At 41.5% G+C, this 18,901-nt stretch overlaps 1 protein-coding gene across 4 annotated transcripts in view; it reads left to right on the top strand.

Annotated features, from left to right (window-relative positions):
- RALGAPB (Ral GTPase activating protein non-catalytic subunit beta) overlaps positions 1-18,901 on the top strand; it is a 112,021-nt gene that overhangs the window by 58,805 nt on the left and 34,315 nt on the right. For 2 of the 4 annotated variants that reach the window (XM_048819666.2, XM_075118850.1), the window contains 7 exons: positions 1,209-1,410; positions 4,026-4,193; positions 10,394-10,508; positions 11,296-11,446; positions 12,373-12,437; positions 12,639-12,771; positions 15,372-15,493. In XM_048819666.2, the coding sequence (XP_048675623.1) occupies positions 1,209-1,410; positions 4,026-4,193; positions 10,394-10,508; positions 11,296-11,446; positions 12,373-12,437; positions 12,639-12,771; positions 15,372-15,493 (956 nt within the window). Of the gene's footprint in view, positions 1-1,208; positions 1,411-4,025; positions 4,194-10,393; positions 10,509-11,295; positions 11,447-12,372; positions 12,438-12,638; positions 12,772-15,359; positions 15,494-18,901 lie in introns of all 4 variants that reach the window. The other 2 variants (XM_048819663.2, XM_048819665.2) reach the window with 1 other exon arrangement.

Here is an 18,901-nt window from a genome sequence, read left to right as displayed (position 1 = left end):
CAAACCAGCCTGTATGGTTTTTGAAGTAATACTGGCACATGATTGCCTTTCCTAAAAATCACAAGCAATGTGCTGTTCCAATCTTTGGGGATCCCACAGGGAAGTGTCTCTCCTGTTGCCTAGGGAGTACTCAGTACATCCTTCTTGGCTGCCACTCCAGAGGAAATAATGGGGCAAGCAAAGTGACTAGCTTTCTCCATGTTGTGCACATGGCACTGACATAGGGGCTAGGAATATCACTAAGAGGAATTCATAAACTACATTAGTTATGTCACTCACAGATATATTCTGCAGGAAAAGAAAACCATGCTAAAGAATGGCCAACCTCACTTAGCCATGGGGCTATCCAAAGCCATTTTGATAGTTTAGAAATGTTTGTAGGGCATGTTGAAGAGTGTATTTAAAAATTTTCATTAATACTATGAAGTAGCCACTAGGCAACTGTCCAGTTTTCTGGTAGCTGACACCCGGGACTGGCTAACTTCAAAGATTTCCATGGCAATTACAGGCACTGTGTGGTGGAGGGACCAGATCACAACAGCAACTTTCAACACATTCAGACATATCCCACCTCTCTCGCAGCCGTCCCTTTCACTCTGATATGGGTCCTGTCCTCTTCCTGACTTCTGGAAGGCAGATGACTTGCTTCAACAGTAGAGGCCAGAGGGATAAGCTGGGCCAGAGTAGCTCTGTACTCAAGAGGCAGTCAAAAAGATCAGGGAGTCATGAAGCATAAAAGTAGTCATCTGTTTTTTTGGGGAGGCGGGAGGGGGATGGAACAACTTCAGATAGTGACAAGATATCTTAGGAGATGGCAAGGGAAATTAGAATGTCTAATTTTCTAAAGGGGAAGAGGAGCAGGAAGTGAGATGAGTGGAATGGTGGATCTTTTTGTGCACAAGGCAGGGAATTAGTCTGATGTGCACCAGTGCGCACATACTCAGTGTAAGTGTACTCTTCTTCAGTACACAATGCTGAGGGTGAATATACCCATACATAGGGTCTGAAGAATTAATATCACTCCTGTGTTAGGGAAAAATCAAATACCCTGAAATAGGTTTTTAAATACAGGCATTGATTCAAATACAGTGAACTAGCAGCTTCATCATAGTCACTAAATTTGACGTGATCTTTGTGTCCTGGATCCCATGAGCCTGTTTTGTATGTTGACAAAACACAATGAAAACTTTTACTTTTTCTCTTTCCAGCTATAGCAACCCAAGCTAGCATGGAGTTTCGTCGGAAAGGATCACAAATGTCCACAGACACCATGACTTCCAATTCCACATTTGATGCAAGTGAATTTCCTGATAACTATGAAGCAGGAAGAGCAGAGGCATGTGGAACGCTATGTAGGATATTTTGTAGCAAGAAGACTGGGGAGGATATACTGCCAGCTTATTTATCCCGGTACTAAAATATCTTCCAGTTGCTTTATTGCTACAATTTTGTGATGACAATCTAATTTATTTTGCGTAAACAGCCTCCAGTTTGGACCTGAATCTTGTAATGCTAATCAATGGATAATTGGTCTTTAAAGATGCTGCATCTAGGAACCTCTGTTTAATCAAGGGGGGATTTCTTGCCCCCTCTCATCAACTCAGTTATATCGGGGTTTTCTTGAGGATGCAGAATATATCCCTTTCTTTTGATGGCTTTATTTGGCTCTTCCATTGTAATCTTTTCTCTTGTCCACTATAAGACTAAAATTTTTTTACTACACAGACACAAGGCATATTTGTGCATTAGACATTGAAAGATGTTCCTATATGGTCTCCAGTTTTACAATAATGAAGCCACGTAGGCTTAAATTTGAATATGGAAATCTCATGAGATGTTCTCTTCCAGAACCATTGTGATTAGGGCTGTCAAGCAATTAATAATGCGATTAATTGCTCTGTTAAACAGTAATAGAATTCCATTTATTTAAATATTTTAGGATGTTCTCTACATTTTCAAATATATTAATTTTAATTACAATACGGAATACAAAGTGTACAGTGCTCACTTTATATTTAGTTTTGATTACAAATATTTGCACTGTAAAAAACAAAAGAAATAGTATTTTTCAATTCACCTAATACAAGTACTGTAGTGCAATCTCTTTATCATGAAAGTTGGAGTTACAAATGTAGAATTATGTACAAAAAAAAAAACTGCATTCAAAAATAAACCAATGTAAAACTTTAGAGCCTACACGTCCACTCAGTCCTGCTTCCTGTTCAGCCAATTGCTCAGACAAACCAATTTGTTCACGTTTGCAGGAGATAATGCTGCCCACTTCTTGTTTACAATGTCACCTGGAAGTGAGAACAGGCGTTCACATGACACTGTTGTAACCACTGTCACAAGATATTTACATGCCAGATGCTCTAAAGATTCATATGTCCCGTATGCTTCAGCCACCATTCCAGGGGACATGTGTCCAGCTGATGACTGCTTCAGCTCAATAACAATCCAAAGCAGTGCGGACCAACGCATATTCATTTTTGGCATCTAACTCCGATGTTGAAAAAAGCAGAAGGTTGATTTGGTTTGGTTCAGGTCCTGTAGTTTCCTCATCAGAGTCCTACTGTTTTAAGACTCCTGAAAGTATGCTTCATGCCTCATCCCTCTCAGATTTTGCAAGGCACTTCAGAGTCTTAAACCTTGCTTCAAGTGCTGTAGCTATCTTTAGAAATTTCACATTGGTACCTTCTTTGCATTTTTGTCAAATCAGCAGTGAAAGTGTTCTTAAAACAAACAACATGTGCTGGGTCATTATCTGAGGCTGCTATAATGCGTAATATATGGCAAAATATGTGTAAAACAGAGCAGGAGACATACTATTCTCCCCCCACGGAGTTGTCACAAATTTAATTAATGCATTATTTTCTTAATGAGCACCATCAGCATGGAAGCATGTCCTTTGGAGTGGTGCCCGAAGCATGAAGGGGCATACGAATGTTTAGCATATCTAGCACATAAATACCTTGCAATGCCTGTTCTCACTTTCAGGTGACATTGTAAATAAGAAGTGGGCAGTACTATCTCTCGTAAATGTAAAGAAACTTGTTTGTCTTAGCGAAGAAGTAGGACTGAGTGTAGGCTTTAAAGTTTTACTTTTTCTTGTTTTTGAGTGCAGTTATGTACCAAAAAAGTTCTACATTTGTAAGTTGCACTTTCATGATAAAGAGATAACACTATGGTACTTGTATGAGGTGAATTGAAAAATATTATTTCTTTTGTTAATCATTTTTACAGTGCAAATATTTGTAATAAAAAATAACAAAGTGAGCACTGTACATTTTGTATTCTGCAAAAGATTCACATAACAAACAGGTGGGAGGGAAATATTTTTTTTAAAAGCAGGAATGGCAAAACCAAAACCTTTGCATGAGGACTCAATAGAAAGTATCGCAGGCTGGATAAAAGTAGTCATTTAAACCAAATTAGGTTTTTTATATTTAGAGTTTTATTTGCATGTTGCTCGTTATTAATTTAGCAATATAAAATGGAAAGTAGAATGCTTTGTACTTTTTCCTTTAGTTTCCTAAATGTTAGTAGAAACAAATATGTAAAAATCTGAAATTCTACTAAGAAATTTCATACTTACAATATTTACCTATGCTGAAAAAGACAAGACTGGGGCCTTGTTAGCATCCTTACTGTGTGAACAACACAAATTTAAACAAAATTGGTAAGACTCTAACCTGTGCTATATTTGTGACCAACATCATCTTCCAATATATGAACTTCCACAAATCAAAGCTTGAAATGCTTTGATATGGGTATATTACTCCATCAGAGTTTGCAGTCTGAAGTCAATGGGATATGTGCTCCTAAGTCATTTAGGAGCATTTGAAAATGCCACCCTTTGGTTCATATGGATTCAGGAGCATAACTGTAGGCACCTGGTTATTGAAAAATTTTGGTCTGTATTTTATTTTAAAAGGTTAAAAATAGGTATTGACTAATGACCAGTCTAGTTGCTAATGCAAAGGCTCTTTTTGTACAAACCATTTAATCCTGTCTCTCTCTTTCAGATTTTACATGCTTTTAATTCAGGGTTTGCAGATAGCAGATTTCATTTGCCACCCAGTGCTGGCCAGCATTATTCTAAACTCTCCTCCATTGTTCTGCTGTGACCTGAAAGGGATTGATGTGGTGGTTCCTTACTTCATTTCTGCCCTTGAAACGATTCTACCTGACAGGTAAATACTTTTTTCATGTAGATGTCACAATTTTTCTTTTGACAAGTTACTTGTGAATAGTTTTCACTAGTGCATTCAAAATGGTACCCTGAGAGTCACTGACCCAGTAAATCTAGGTTAAACAGCAACATTAGTGCTTGGTAATGACTCTGGCTTTATAACAATAACCATAGTGCACACAGCCTCTTGCATTTCCTTTCCTTTAACAAGGCTTGGCAGATTTGATCTTTTTAAAATATAATTTTGATGGATAATATCAATATTTATTTTAAAGCATTTTTTTATCTTTAATGATTTAAGTTTTCACATTTCTGGGAAATTACGGGCGGCTCAGCCTGTAAGGGAGTCAGGCAATAATTATTTAATGACGCTATATGTTGAGATTCAAAATGTTAAAGCTTTATAAAAGTTAAAACACAAATTGCCAACATCGCATGTCAAAATATACAAAGGAAATATCCTTAAATCAACTTTAATAAATTCTCAAACAGTATTTTTTGTACTTTGCCAATCTGTAAATTTCTATTAATATTGCCGGAAATATTTATTGTCTGTTTGTGTGTGCACAGTGAAATTGACATTTACCAATTAAAAACTGAATCCTTCCAAGCCTAGCTTTAATTATGTTGTTGAGGTTTTGACCCAATACTAGCATGTTACCTTTCCAAGGAACATCATGTTCTTGTCCCCTAGCTCCCTGCTCCAGGTGTTATGGTTGGTCATTTTGATAATGTAGCATTGGAAATAAGTTGAGTTGGGTATCATTTGAAAACCCTTTCTTGCCCATGGTACTGAACATGACAAACCTAGAACTATTATGTAGATATGTATTCAAGAACATGTTTAAAAATCAACATTTAAAAAATTCTTCTTTAACACAGACAAGTCAGACATGCAGTCCTCACAAAGTTGAATTGTGGCCCTCAATTGACAAGGCTGTGTTATCAGGTAGTGCTCAGAACATCATACCCAATTCATTTTTTGAATATTACCGATGACTCTAAATGGAAGGAGCACTTCAAGTTGATTTGCCATAATTGGCAAAAAAACCAAACGTGAATCAGTGGTACTGATTATCAGCTTGCTTTATTCTACCAAAAGAGTTGTAATGAGGCACTGGTTAAGATGTCAGCATCCAGCCAGAAATTACTTGAGTCAATCTATAATTGGTGTGCACATAGTTACATAACATACATTACATAACACAATGAATTATAATCAAAATAACTGATTACAAAATCCTTGTTTTTTACTTTGGTCTTGATAATTTTCAGGCATCAATGGGGAGACAAAGAGTACTGACTTGTACAGGGGTAGGCAAACTTTTTGGCCTGAGGGCCACATTGGGGTTCCAAAACTGTATGGAGGGCTGGGTAGGGAAGGCTGTGCCTCCCCAAACAGCCTGGTCCCTGCCCCCATCTGCCCCCTCAGAACCTCTCACCCCCGCCCTCCCCGGGACCCCCTGCTCCTTATCCAACCTCCCCGCCCCCTTACCATGCCGCTCAGAGCAGCATGTTTGGCAGCCGCACCGCCCGGCTAGAGCCTGCCACACTGCCCAGCAGGAGCTCACAGCCCTGCCGCCCAGAGTGCTGGCAGCATGGCGAGCTGAGGCTGCGGGGGAGGGGCCGGGGGCTAGCCTCTCCAGCTGGGAGTTCAAGGGCTGGGCAGGACGACCTCATGGGCTGGATGTGGCCCGTGGGCTGTAGTTTGCCCACCTCTGGACTAGTAGCTGAATCTTTGGAAAATATCATGGTAGGGGAGTTGGTTAAACTCAATGCTCGGTGGCACCTTACATAGTATAAGAAGTGCGCTCATAAACTGAATTTGGTAAGGTTGGAGGGAGAGCGTGCATCAAGAAAAAGTTTGAAGATTCTGGGACAACTGCCAGCTGTGGGCAAGACTCGCCGTGTATTAGGTCCTAGGGCATGCATTTCAAAAAAACACGTGCTCCTTCTGTTGTATAGAAGCACACACCCGAACACTTGTTGCCCTTTTAAAAATGATACCTAGATGTCTTCTTTGAAAAACAGATGGATGTGTTTGAAGTTCTTTTCCAAGGGGCACAGGACTTGCAAGACCAGTTCCATGCATCCAATGTATATTCAGCTCTCTGTGGCCACATGATGGGGAGCTGCAGTACTGCAGAATGGATCAAGAAATTCAGTGAGGTTGAATCGGCGAATCAGCCAACTTTTGAGATAGTGCAGCGATATATGAACATGATTGAGTCTTTGCTGCCCTTTATTTGATCTGTCAGGACTTCTAATTGGAATTTGCACCTTGCAGCACTGGAAGACTTTGAAATACTTTTTTGCCAACTATTCTGCACTGGTTGCCTGGGACCTTGCTGAAATAAGAGGTGTAGAAAAGTCTGACCCTGACACATGGGAGGAATTTTGAAAAGGAAATTGGGTTGTTAAAAGATCACTAGCACCCTTCTGTGTGCTTGGTTCAGACGAAGCCCTAAAACATGGAAAGAGAGCATTAAAAGTTTTTGGTTTGTTTGTGGTGGGAGGAGGAAGGGGTGTTGTGGGCATAACACAGCTTCCAAATGCCCTTTCCCAGTTTTTCCTGGCAACCTTAGAACTACATCACTTACTGTTTCGCTCAAAATCTGGGGTTGAGGGGTGTCTTCCCCAGAAATAACCAAGCACCAGCTAGACTCTTTAGGTGCTGTTAAATGCCAAAAAAGGGCAATTTTAAAGCTACAGGTTGAGCTTGTTTGGACTGGCAACCCATTCACGTATGACAGACAGGAGCTCATTAATATTTTGATTGAAAGCAGTCTTCAGTGATGAGATAGCTAAAGATGTCAGTTGAATGGATACTTGTGTGAAGCCTTCAAAACCCAAAGAATTATCATGAGCTCCAATAAAGAAAAGCAGACTAAAGTTGTGCTTGAATGCAAAGAATAAAGTCAGAGTGAAGGTGGCAGGAACTATTACAGAGCTAACCGCAGACAGGTCATTCTTTTGCTAGTCTCCTGGTCGTGTCCAGATCTCAGTGTGAGACTTTGGGAAAGTATGAGTTCTCCGTGGTACCACAATTAATGTTAGAATCTGACAGAACAAGAGAGATGTGCCAGATGAAAAGCAAGATAATGCACATCATGCATAGCCTTCCTAGGCTAACAACTACTGACAATGTCACCGGTACCTTATGCTAGCAGAGGCCTTTCAGTGTAGCAGTCATACATGGTATGGCTGAGGTACAAGCTCTTGACAAACCAGAAACTTAACACCTGCCAGGGTTTGGCTGAACACTTCATTATGAAGCTAGAGAGAAAACACTGGACCTATGACAAAGTCCACCTCATGTTTGACATGTTTGCAGGGGTGTAATCAAGAAGGCCAAAGCACAATTAGAGTTGCAGCTAGCAAGGCATGTGAATGGTAACAAGAAGGGTTTCTACAGGTATGTTCACAACAAGAAGGTCAGGGAAAGTGTGGGACCCTTACTGAATGGCAACCTACTGACAGATGATGTGGAAAAAATTGAAGTACTCCATGCTTTTTTTGCCTCTGTCTTCACAGACAAGGTCAGCTCCCAGACTCCTGTACTGGGCAGCACAGTATGGAGAGGAGGTGAGCAGCCCTCAGTGGTGAAAGGACAGGTTAAAGACTATTTAGAAAAGCTGGACATGCACAAGTCCATGGGACCAGATGCAATGCATCTGAGGGTGCTGAGGGAGTTGGCTGATGTGATTGCAAAGCCATTGGCCATTATCTTTGAAAATTTGTGGCGATCGGGGAAGGTCCTGGATGATTGGAAAAAGGCAAAAATAGTGCCCATCTTTAAAAAAGGGAAGGAGGAGAATTCGAGGAACTACAGCGTCACCTCAGTCCCTGGAAAAATCAAGGAGCAGGTCCTCAAGGAATCCATTTTGAAGCAATTGGAAGAGAGGAAGGGGATCAGGAACAGTCAACATTAATTCACCAAGGGCAAGTCATGCCTGACCAACCTGATTGACTTCTATGATGAGATAACTGGCTCTGTGGATATGGAGAAAGCTGTGGACGTGATATACCTCGACGTTAGCAAAGCTTTTTGATATGGTCTCCCACAGTATTCTTGCCAACAAGTTGAAGTATGGTTTGGATGAATGGACTATAAGGTGGATAGAAAGCTGGCTAGATTTTCAGGCTCAAATGAGTAGTGATCAACGGCTCGATGTCTAGTTGGCAGCCGGTATCAAGCGGAGTGCCCCAGGGGTCGGTCCTGGGGCGGGTTTTGTTCAACATCTTCATTAATGATTTGGTTGATGGGATGGATTGCACCCTTAGCAAGTTCATGGATGACACTAAGCTGGGGGGAGAAGTAGATGCGTTGGAGGGTAGGGATAGGGTCCAGAGTGACCTAAACAAATTGGAGGATTGGGCAAAAAGAAATCAGATGAAGTTGGGGCACATGACTTATGAGGAGAGGCTGAGGGACCTGGGCTTATTCAGTCTGCAGAAGAGAAAAGTGAGGGGGGATTTGATAGCGTCCTTCAACTACCTGAAGGGGGGTTCCAGAGAGGATGGAGCTCAGCTGTTTTTAATGGTTGCAGATGACAGAACAAAGAGCAATGGTCTCAAATTGCAGTGGAGGAGGTCTAGGTTGGATATTAGGGAAAAACTAGTTCACTAGGAGGGTGGTGAAGCAGTGGAATGGATTACCTAGGGAGGTGGTGGAATCTCCATCCTTAGAGCTTTTTAAAGCCTGGCTTGACAAAGCCCTGGCTGGGATGATTTAGTTGGTGTTGGTCCTGCTTTGAGCAGGGGGTTGGACTAGATGACCTCCTGAGGTCTTTTCCAACCCTAATCTTCTATGATTCTATGAGAGTAAGTGGCACAGGATAAAGGGAGCACCTTTTTGCTAAAAAGGAAGTGGCATTTAATGGAAAATGGGGTGAATTTCCCTGCTGTACATATTGCTCCTAAACTACCATTCAGAAGCACAATTATTCCCCCCCCCCCCCCCCCAAAAAAAAAAAAAAAAGGCTAAGTGCACATTCTCAATCATGGGCTCCCTTGTTTGGGTCCAGTTTTTAGCATGTCTTTGACTTTGCCAAAGGGCTTAAACTGCTTTTAACCAAATCTCTATATTTGAAATATAGTGTATATCTGCGTATTTACTCTCAGAAGTGTGTTTATTCCTTCTGGGCAGTTCAGTGTAAGAGGTTAAATGTCAAATGCCCCTATTTTTCGATTGTATGCACAATCACATTGGGTTTGAATGTTAGATTAGATTAGAGTGGAGGCTAAAGAACCTTGTTCTGGCTCAACAAGGAAAGTACAGATTAAAACTATGTCACATGCTTCTTTTTTCCTTCAGTTTGATTGAAGAGGCAATTTGTCTTGCCCTCATAAAAGGAGATCCTGTTTCTAGGTCTTAGGCAACAGATGCCATACCTTATATAGCTAACTCGTTGTGTGTGTGACTGTATGCCTATACGCAACTGGTTACCTTAGTTTAAAATATAGTGTGTGAATGGTTTAGAGGGAAATATTTGCTGCTGTATTCCTTGTCTAGCTCTTCAGTACCAAAAAGTGTACACTCAGCTGCTGGGTGGGCACCTCATAAAATACTTAGTCCTCTTAGTCCTGGTAAAACATTCTGTTGGACTAGTATGAGATGACATGCTATTGAAAATAGTAGGTGTGAAATGGTGGTGAGACTGGAAGGGCTTAATAGATGGGTTTCAAACTACATTTTAAAAACCAGTCATGGAAGCATGTGTGTTCTTGTTTGGGGTAGATAAGCTTCATTTGAACTCACTGAAAATGAAATCATGACACTTACCATGGTTCTGTGGAGCTTATTAGCTGATTACTGCATTGTATATCAAGCTGTTGGACTGTTTCATGTTGCAGTTGGAGGATTTGCCTGGAGGGTCTTTCTGTCTCTAAAGCTTGAATTCTTAAAGCCTAGCTCTAAAATGAAGAATCTAAAGTCCTAGGTTGTTATGCTGAAGCCAGAGCTCCAGATACTTCTTTCTGTTAAAAAGAAAATCACTCATGACATACATGAATTCAAAGTCCGATAATTGATAACACAAAGTAAGGCTTCTAAGCCCAAAGTGAAACAGCTACCATATTATACTGTGTGCTCTTTGTTAGGGTTTTTGTGCCTCTAAATTTAATCAGTATGGAATTAAATTTAATTCCAAACTCCTGTGAAAAGTTGATTACCTTTCTAATGCTTTTTCTTATTGGCAGAGAGCTCTCAAAGTTTAAAACCTACGTAAACCCTACAGAGCTGAGAAGATCCTCTATCAATATTTTGCTGTCATTGTTGCCTCTCCCTCATCATTTTGGGACCATAAAATCTGAGGTAATGAATTAACATGATTGTTTTCTGTGAGATTATTTTATATATTTTGTCAGCATTTTTCAGAAATAATCCATGTTCATGTTACACGTGAAGTTGCAGAGCTGACTCAGTGGTCCTGCTGTTTGTCCTCTGCACAAAAGGGTACAGGTTTGGTCTTTCTTCCAGATTGTTAGGGCTGTTGAACCAGCAAGCTCAGCTCTTCAGGGGCTGTAGGGGAATTGAAAGCAGACGGCACACCTTGCTTTCCAGCATGCCGTCTGGCTAATATAAGAACAGCCTTCATAGGGGTTCCCAAGAGATGTCCCTCCATCCTCAGAGTAAGAAATTATGGCAATGGGGGATGTACTTGTGGAGAGAGGGAAGAAATGTGTAGGTTAGGATATTACTGTGCTCAAGTGTGATGTCAGGCTAGTTTAATGATATTCAAAGTCTGAATATCTTAGAAATCCACAAGGTTCCTCCATCCTCCAAGGAAAGAGAGAATTGGGTTATGTTTGACTTACTCTGCTTTCTTTGTTATGCTGCAATTATACCAAGCCCAATTTTGCTATCTAGTTAACTGCTCCATTTAGCACTGACTTTCTTGTATCCAGCTCTTCACTTACAGAGGAAATACCATAGTACATCACAGATGTTGGTAATGCTGCAGAGAGTCAAATACTTTCATTTTGGATTAGTTAAATTACTTAAATTGTAAAAGTAATCAAATAACAGATGCAAGTGCTCTGAGATGATCAAATCCATGTCTATGCTAATTGATATTAAAGGAAATGTATTCTTTCTTCAGGTTGTCCTGGAAGGAAAATTCAGCAATGATGACAGCTCATCATCATATGATAAACCAGTAACCTTCCTATCCTTGAAGCTGAGGCTTGTGAATATACTAATAGGAGCTTTGCAAACTGAAACAGACCCCAACAACACTCAAATGATACTAGGTTATTTGAATGTATTTATTTATTTATTTGTTTTTATGCTGGATTATAAGAAAAATCCTGAACTTTAGGATTTGAGTTCTCAATACCATAGAGCAGAATACTGTGCAAACTACCAGGGATCATGTAGGACTTAAATAATTGTGTGCCGCTATGCAAGCGGAAAGAGACAAAGTTCTAGCCTTAAATTCTTTTGCTTAAGAAATCACTTACATTGCACTTTTCACCGTGAAAGCATTCCGATAGACAACTAAAATTGTCCCAGTGATGTTTAGTAAGTATTATCCCCATTTTACAGATGGGGAATCGTAGATACTGTGTCCGCACAGCCAGCTCATTGGGCCTTCTGAACATGTAGTTTTGTTTATCTGTCACTAGGACTGTTGTAGCACTTAGAGGACAGAGTCAAGATCAGGACCCATTGAACTAGGTGCTGTACATACACATAGTAAAAAACCGTCCCTGCCCAGCTCCTTTTAAATCAGTGTCTGGTGCCTTGTCCTTGTAAAGGTTTCATAGTGTGTGCAGCTCATAAAAAATCCCATCTCCATACTTTCTGTGCTTGCAGAGTAGACTGCTTTTTCGGAGTTGAGTTCAGAGAGTTTTTAATTAAAAACGAGTGAAGATTTAAAAACAAAAAAGCTTTATTAAAAGACAAAGGCCTTTCTGAGTTGAGAGGAGCATAAAGAACCTCTCTGTCAATCCAAGTGAATTTAAAATAATTTACAGCAAAATCTGAGCTAGTCTATCACCCCCTGTGTTGAATTTCAGAGTCTGAAGCAAATTCTTGTGGCTATCATAAACCCTTAAACAGATCTTTTATAAAAGTGAGCACTGACACATTTTTGTAGATTTTAGCAGTGCACACACTGTTTTTCACACATTTGAACTGTAAGCAGTTCACCTCTTATTGTGTTTTAATGTTGCAGGAGCAATGTTAAATATTGTTCAAGACTCAGCACTTTTAGAAGCCATTGGCTGTCAGATGGAAACGGTGAGTTTTTTGTGTTAAAGCTGAACTGTTTTAGTGTATTGTAATTACTGTATTATACATACTTTTCCAAGATATCTAAGCTGATTCCATTAGGTTTCGCCTTTTTATTCTTCTCAGTACATCTTCTAAGAGTGTTTTCAATTATGCAGAACCCTAACCTATACAGTCTTCTCCCTCATTCATGCTGATTTCAATCTACAGAATGGTGGCGAAAATAACCTTTTGAAAAACCACCGTCGCACTAACAGTGGCATTAGTACAGCAAGCGGAGGAAGCACAGAACCCACAACTCCAGATAGTGAGAGACCAGCACAAGCACTTCTAAGAGATTATGGTAAGAAGTTAAACTTTTTTTTTTTTTAATTGCCATAATATCCCAATTTTACAAAACTCCTTTCCAGGTTGTGTTTGACTTAATGAGATCTTTAGATATATGAACCTTCATGGATATTTTCAACCAGAGGTGATGGATATGGTGGGTAGCCCTTTGGATCTGGTGTTAATTGCTAAATTTTTGCTCCTATATGTATTTATCTATTAGCTTTCAGTCCTGTTATAAGTGTTTTGTTAATAATCTTATAATAGTAAAATGAGCTTGAAAGCTTATGAAAAATGGGAAAAGTTAATAAATTGCTTATCTTTGTAATGTATGTTTTCAATCCTCTTACGATTTGCAGCTGATACTGGGGCAGATCCTCAGGTAGTGTAAATTGTCACAGTTCCATTGATTTTGGTGTAGGTGTGACAATTGACACAAGTTGATGATCTGCCCTTCTTAAATCATAGTTAAAAGGATTCTGGTTTGAAAATTAATTATGTTCCTATAAAACAGGACATCAGCTACACAGACCACTTGATATAATATGTTAAAATTTTGATTTGCTTTAATTTGATGTAGTTTGGAGTTTGTTTGACCTTATAATAAAATCCACCCTGTACTAAATCTGTGTATGCAGTGATCCAGCTGAGTTGAGTGAAAGCATGGATTCCCATTGGTCGGTCTTTCATTAAATCACTAATGTTAACCAGATATATCTGAGAACAGACCACCTTAGTACGGTGTCTACTGAAGATGTACATTCTAGGGGCCAGGTCCTACACCACTGAAGATGAGTTTTGCCATTGATTTCCCCTGCCATTGAAGTCAATGTATGCTCTAAGTTTCATGTCAGCTGTTGAATTGTATCTGTGCAAGATTTCAGTTTGTCTGGAAATGGCTTAATTGGTATCTGAATGCTGCTTTTTCAGCACACGGGTTTGTTTTTAATACGCATGTTTTAATTGGTATGAGTTTGCACTGAGAAGTGCTTTTGGCATGTCTTATGCAAAGTATCTGTTTGTAGGGTTCATAGTGACCTTTTTTCTATGAATCAGTTGCTGAATTCTGTAACTATGGTACAGTCTAAAGACTGACTTCCATAATGTTTTGGCCAAAGACGTTTTAGCACTATTAGCATTCATTTTATTGGGTTCTTGTACCCTATACAGACAAAATATAGTGTTCAAAATAGAAGCATAATTTGGGAAGTTCATAAAAGCAGTTTTTTTTATTTTCATCTGGAGCCTCTAAAGAAAGTTCAAAAGAATCAGGATGGTCCGTTTTCAAATTTTAACTATAGCTGATACTTGAGTTCTGTTACTAGTGTTCCAGAGTGTCTTACTAAGAATTACTGTGGTTTTTTAAAATGTGTGATACATATTCTTAATGAAGATTCCTTTTTTCCATCATAATTCTCCTGTCCCTCTTAGTCACAGGCACCTGCTTCCTCTGGGCCCCAGGGATGCTCAAACCCCGCTCTGCCCCAGGCCCCGCCCCTACCCCCATTGCATCCCTCTCCCAAGCCCCAACCCCTGCCCTGCCTCTTCCTGCCTCTGCTCCACCCCCACCCCGCCTCTTCCTGCCCAGTTCTGCCCCCTCCCCTGAGCGTGCCCCATTCCCACTCCTCCCTCTCCCCCCCCCCGGCACCTCCTGCACACTGTGGAACAGCTGATCACGGTGTCGGGGGGGGGGGGCACTGTGAGAGAGGGGGAGGAGTTGATCGGTGGCTGCCGATGGACGGGAGGCGTGGAGGGGGAAGAAGGGGGGAGTTGGCTGCCGGTGGGTGCTAAGCATCCACTAACTTTTTTTTCTGTGGGTGCTCCAGTCCCTTTCTCCAGTCCATTTCTGAAATCAGTTCCCCCCCCCCCCCCATCTCCAGATTTAAAAAATTCAACCTAAATGACCCTCAAATATGAAATTATAAAGACGGCAGATACTGAAAACATGCCATTTAATTTCAAGCCCGGGGTGCAGGAAAATCAAATGTCTGGAAAGAATTGCAGTGCCGTTGCATCTTTTTTTCCAGGGTTAATTCTCTCCGTGCCTGGAGCTAATCTCCATGAAATGCTGTAGCAATTTTCAGCGTATGTATTTTAAGTCGAACGCTGTATAATATTTGTACATCACATTAATGTCTGAATTAGTTGAAGTTATGGGTACTCAAACTATGATCTCTTACAGAAACCTAAACGCTATAGCGAAAAGTGTCTGTATAAAGTAAATCTGCTGTTAGCCGTTCCACTGTTCCACAGTGTTAAACGCAGTAGCTAGTATTATGCAGCATGCAGCGGCCACCTAAAATGTGTTTTCAGATGAATTAGTCTAACGACATTCCACTGGCAAATCCAATAAAATATGCATACAGAGAGTCTGCTTTGAGAGTAGAGGCTAGTCTGATTTTAGATATATAACATGCTGGAGTTATAAACCAATTAATTCATGTGAAATTCACTAAATTGCTAGCTTCTGAGGTGTATGTAATTTCGTTTTCTGTGCTTATTGTGGTTGCTTTGGCCTGTGCCTGATGGATTGCTTTGCTTATTGTTACTAATGCTTAGTTATTTTCCCTCCCTGTGGGATGTGGTATTGGGATTATATCCTAGCTCTTAATACAGATACAGCAGCTGGACTACTGATTCGCAGTATTCACCTGGTAACACAAAGACTCAACTCACAGTGGAGACAGGACATGAGTATCTCACTAGCTGCATTAGAGCTTCTTTCTGGATTGGCAAAGGTGAGAGCTGAAGTTTCACTTGTTTTGGTTTTAAATAATTCAGAGATTATATCTAGCCACAAGATGTCCTGTACGAAGAAACAATGGTTCTGCTGATTGAAATATGAAGCATGTCTTGCTTCTATTCCTGGAATGATTTCCTGGGCTAGATAATTGTATAACACATTCAGGTTTTAATGAGAAATCCTTGGTTTAAAAGGCTATCACCCCAGTTCCAGAGCAGTTCACTGCCTTGGAAAATCTACCGGGGCAATGAGCCCATTTAAAAATTCTTTCTGTAAAGGCCACACCTTGCTTTTCCCCTTCCATTCTGCCCAGGAAACAGTCACTCTTGTAAACTGAAAACATACAGATTATATTTTTAATAAGGAAATAGTATTTTTCTTTTTGAAACTTGTATTTCTGCTCCTCAGTCTGAAGCTAATGAGTTTGCTGCTCCTCCCCTCTTCCCAGTTGAGTAGTTGGATCAATCCACTTGCCTGGATTTTGGCATTCCCTGCAGCAGTCCAGACCCTGAGCAGATTTCCCCCCACTGTATTCCCCTTTTATTGTAACTTACCATTCCCGGTACCCCCAAAAAACTTCCAGCTGTCTGTCAAACCATCTTTTTTTATACCTACCTTTGGGCAATTGTCACTTGCCCCTTTGAACCTAATTTAAAGCCCTCCTCACTAGGTTGTCTAATCAGTGTGCGAAGATGCCCTTCCCCTTCTTGGGCAGGTGTACCCCATCTTTCCCAGCCGTCCTCGAGCACCATCCCATGGTCAAGGAAGTCAAAGCTATCCTGTCAGTGCCATCTGTGCAGGCACGTGTTCATCTCCAGAATGTATCTGTCCCTGCCTGGGCCCTTACCCTTAACTGTGATAATGGATGAGAATACCACCTACACGCGTGACTCCTTCACTCTGCCTCCACGAGCCCTGTAGTCACTACAGATCTGCTCAGTGTTACATCTGACATTATTATTATTATTATTATTATTATTATTAGTGCCCACTAATAAGAGACCAGTACAGAGACCGATGAGCCTTGGCAATCTTTCTGTAACGTCTTGGATGCAGGCTGTAGGCAGGCAGCAACTTCCTGGGATGACAGGTCAGGTCAGTAGATAGATGCCTCCATCCCCTTCCGAAGGGCGGGTGGGGGGGATCCCCATCACCAGCACCCTATGTTGCCTCCTCTTAGGGGTGGTGGCCCTGAATCTCTTAGCTTCAGAGGAGATGGGGTCTCTTCCTCAGCCATGAGTCTGATCATCTCCTTCTGTTACCAGTACGGCATACTGGTTCTTGACCTTGATGGACTGGGTGAAGGTGGAGCACTGTCTACTGCCTGAGGCCTCCTCCCCACAGAGCAGGCATTCTCCTTACTGTTCTGGTGCCGCTGTCGCCTTCTGTAGTCAGCTAGTGACCTCCAGCGAGACGTCCCCATGTACATAATGTCAATGAAGTCCTTGCATAATAAATGACAATAAGCTCTTTGGCTAGGATCTGCCCCAACTTGTTCTTGGACAGCACTAAAACTGTTTAGTACTCAGTAAATAAATTAAAAATCCCAGCCTCTGTGAGGATCTAAATTCACCATGGGAATAACTGGCAGAGTGCCATTGGGAAGTCTGTTGTAATCACTAGAGAGGATTTTGCCTGAGAACAACCTTCAGAATAGTTGGAGAATTGGGAGGCACCAGACTTACCCCCTTCAATCTGCTTGTCATTGAGACAGTTTCTAACGGCGGCCCCACTCTGTGGCATCCAGCTCTGGGGTGGAGGAAAGGCTGCCTGTCTCTGGGCTCAGAGCCGTGTCCCCACCACCAGAGGCATGATGTAGATATATACACTAGCAGGCAAAGTACTGTCTGAGGCCAGGAATTCTAGCTCCTTGCTCTAGGCACCGGGGTCTGCCTTGTTACACGTTCTAAGATGTGGCTAAATTACAGGGAGCAGGGGAATCCAAGAGGGTTGATTTGGCTAGAGCAATCCAATTTGGGAGGAGGGAAGAAAGGAGGACGGTTCTTCATCTTTAACTCTTTATCAAGCCAACCTTTACCCCCAGTTTATGGTACTGTTCACTAGCTTCTAAGACCTTGGGCTCTGGCTCCATGGTTGTCCTTTCAGGCCAGAAGTTCCTTCCCATTTATATGTTGGGGAGTTTCCCACTAATTAATCAGAGAGGGGCCTGGCAGAAGAAGCAAGGTAATTACTGCTGAAAGGATCTGCTCCACCGACTGCTTTCCTTTCGCTTCCTCTTTTCCTGGGAGAAAGCTGCAATGTTAAATGAAGGCTGAGAGCAGAGAGTTCCATTGTTGGAGTGGTTTCAGAGTAACAGCCGTGTTAGTCTGTCTTTGCAAAAAGAAAAGGAGTACTTGTGGCACCTTAGAGACTAACCAATTTATTTGAGCATGAGCTTTCGTGAGCTACAGCTCACTTCATCGGATGCATACCGTGGAAACTGCAGTAGACATTATATACACACAGAGACCATGAAACAATACCCCCTCCCACCCCACTGTCCTGCTGGTAATAGCTTATCTAAAGTGATCATCAAGTTGGGCCATTTCCAGCACAAATCCAGGTTTTCTCACCCTCCACCCCCCCACACACAAACTCACTCTCCTGCTGGTAATAGCCCATCCAAAGTGACCACTCTCTTCACAATGTGTATGATAATCAAGGTGGGTCATTTCCTGCACAAATCCAGGTTCTCTCACCCCCTCACCCCCCTCCAAAAACCACACACACAAACTCAATCTCCTGCTGGTAATAGCTTATCCAAAGTGACCACTCTCCCTACAATGTGCATGATAATCAAGGTGGGCCATTTCCAGCATAAATCCAGGTTTTCTCACCCCCCCCCCCACCCCCATACATACACACAAACTCACTCTCCTGCTGGTAATAGCTCATCCAAAGTGACCACTCTCCCTACAATGTGCATGGTAATCAAGGTGGGTCATTTCCAGCACAGATCCAGGTTTTCTCACCCCCCCCACCCCCATACATACACACAAACTCACTCTCCTGCTGGTAATAGCTCATCCAAAGTGACCACTCTCCCTACAATGTGCATGGTAATCAAGGTGGGTCATTTCCAGCACAGATCCAGGCTTTCTCACGCCCACCCCCCCCTCCTCCCCCGGGGAACACACACACACATAAACTCACTCTCCTGCTGGCAATAGCTCATCCAAACTGACCACTCTCCAAGTTTAAATCCAAGTTTAACCAGAACGTCGGGGGGTGGGGGGTAGGAAAAAGCAAGGGGAAATAGGCTACCTTGCATAATGACTTAGCCACTCCCAATCTCTATTGAAGCCTAAATTAATAGTATCCAATTTGCAAATGAATTCCAATTCAGCAGTTTCTCGCTGGAGTCTGGATTTGAAGTTTTTTTGTGAAGTCACACAAAAGAGAA

Source organism: Caretta caretta, chromosome 13, assembly GCF_965140235.1.
Source record: "Caretta caretta isolate rCarCar2 chromosome 13, rCarCar1.hap1, whole genome shotgun sequence".
Taxonomy (NCBI): Eukaryota; Metazoa; Chordata; order Testudines; family Cheloniidae; genus Caretta; species Caretta caretta.
This window is presented reverse-complemented; position numbering and strand designations above follow the sequence as displayed.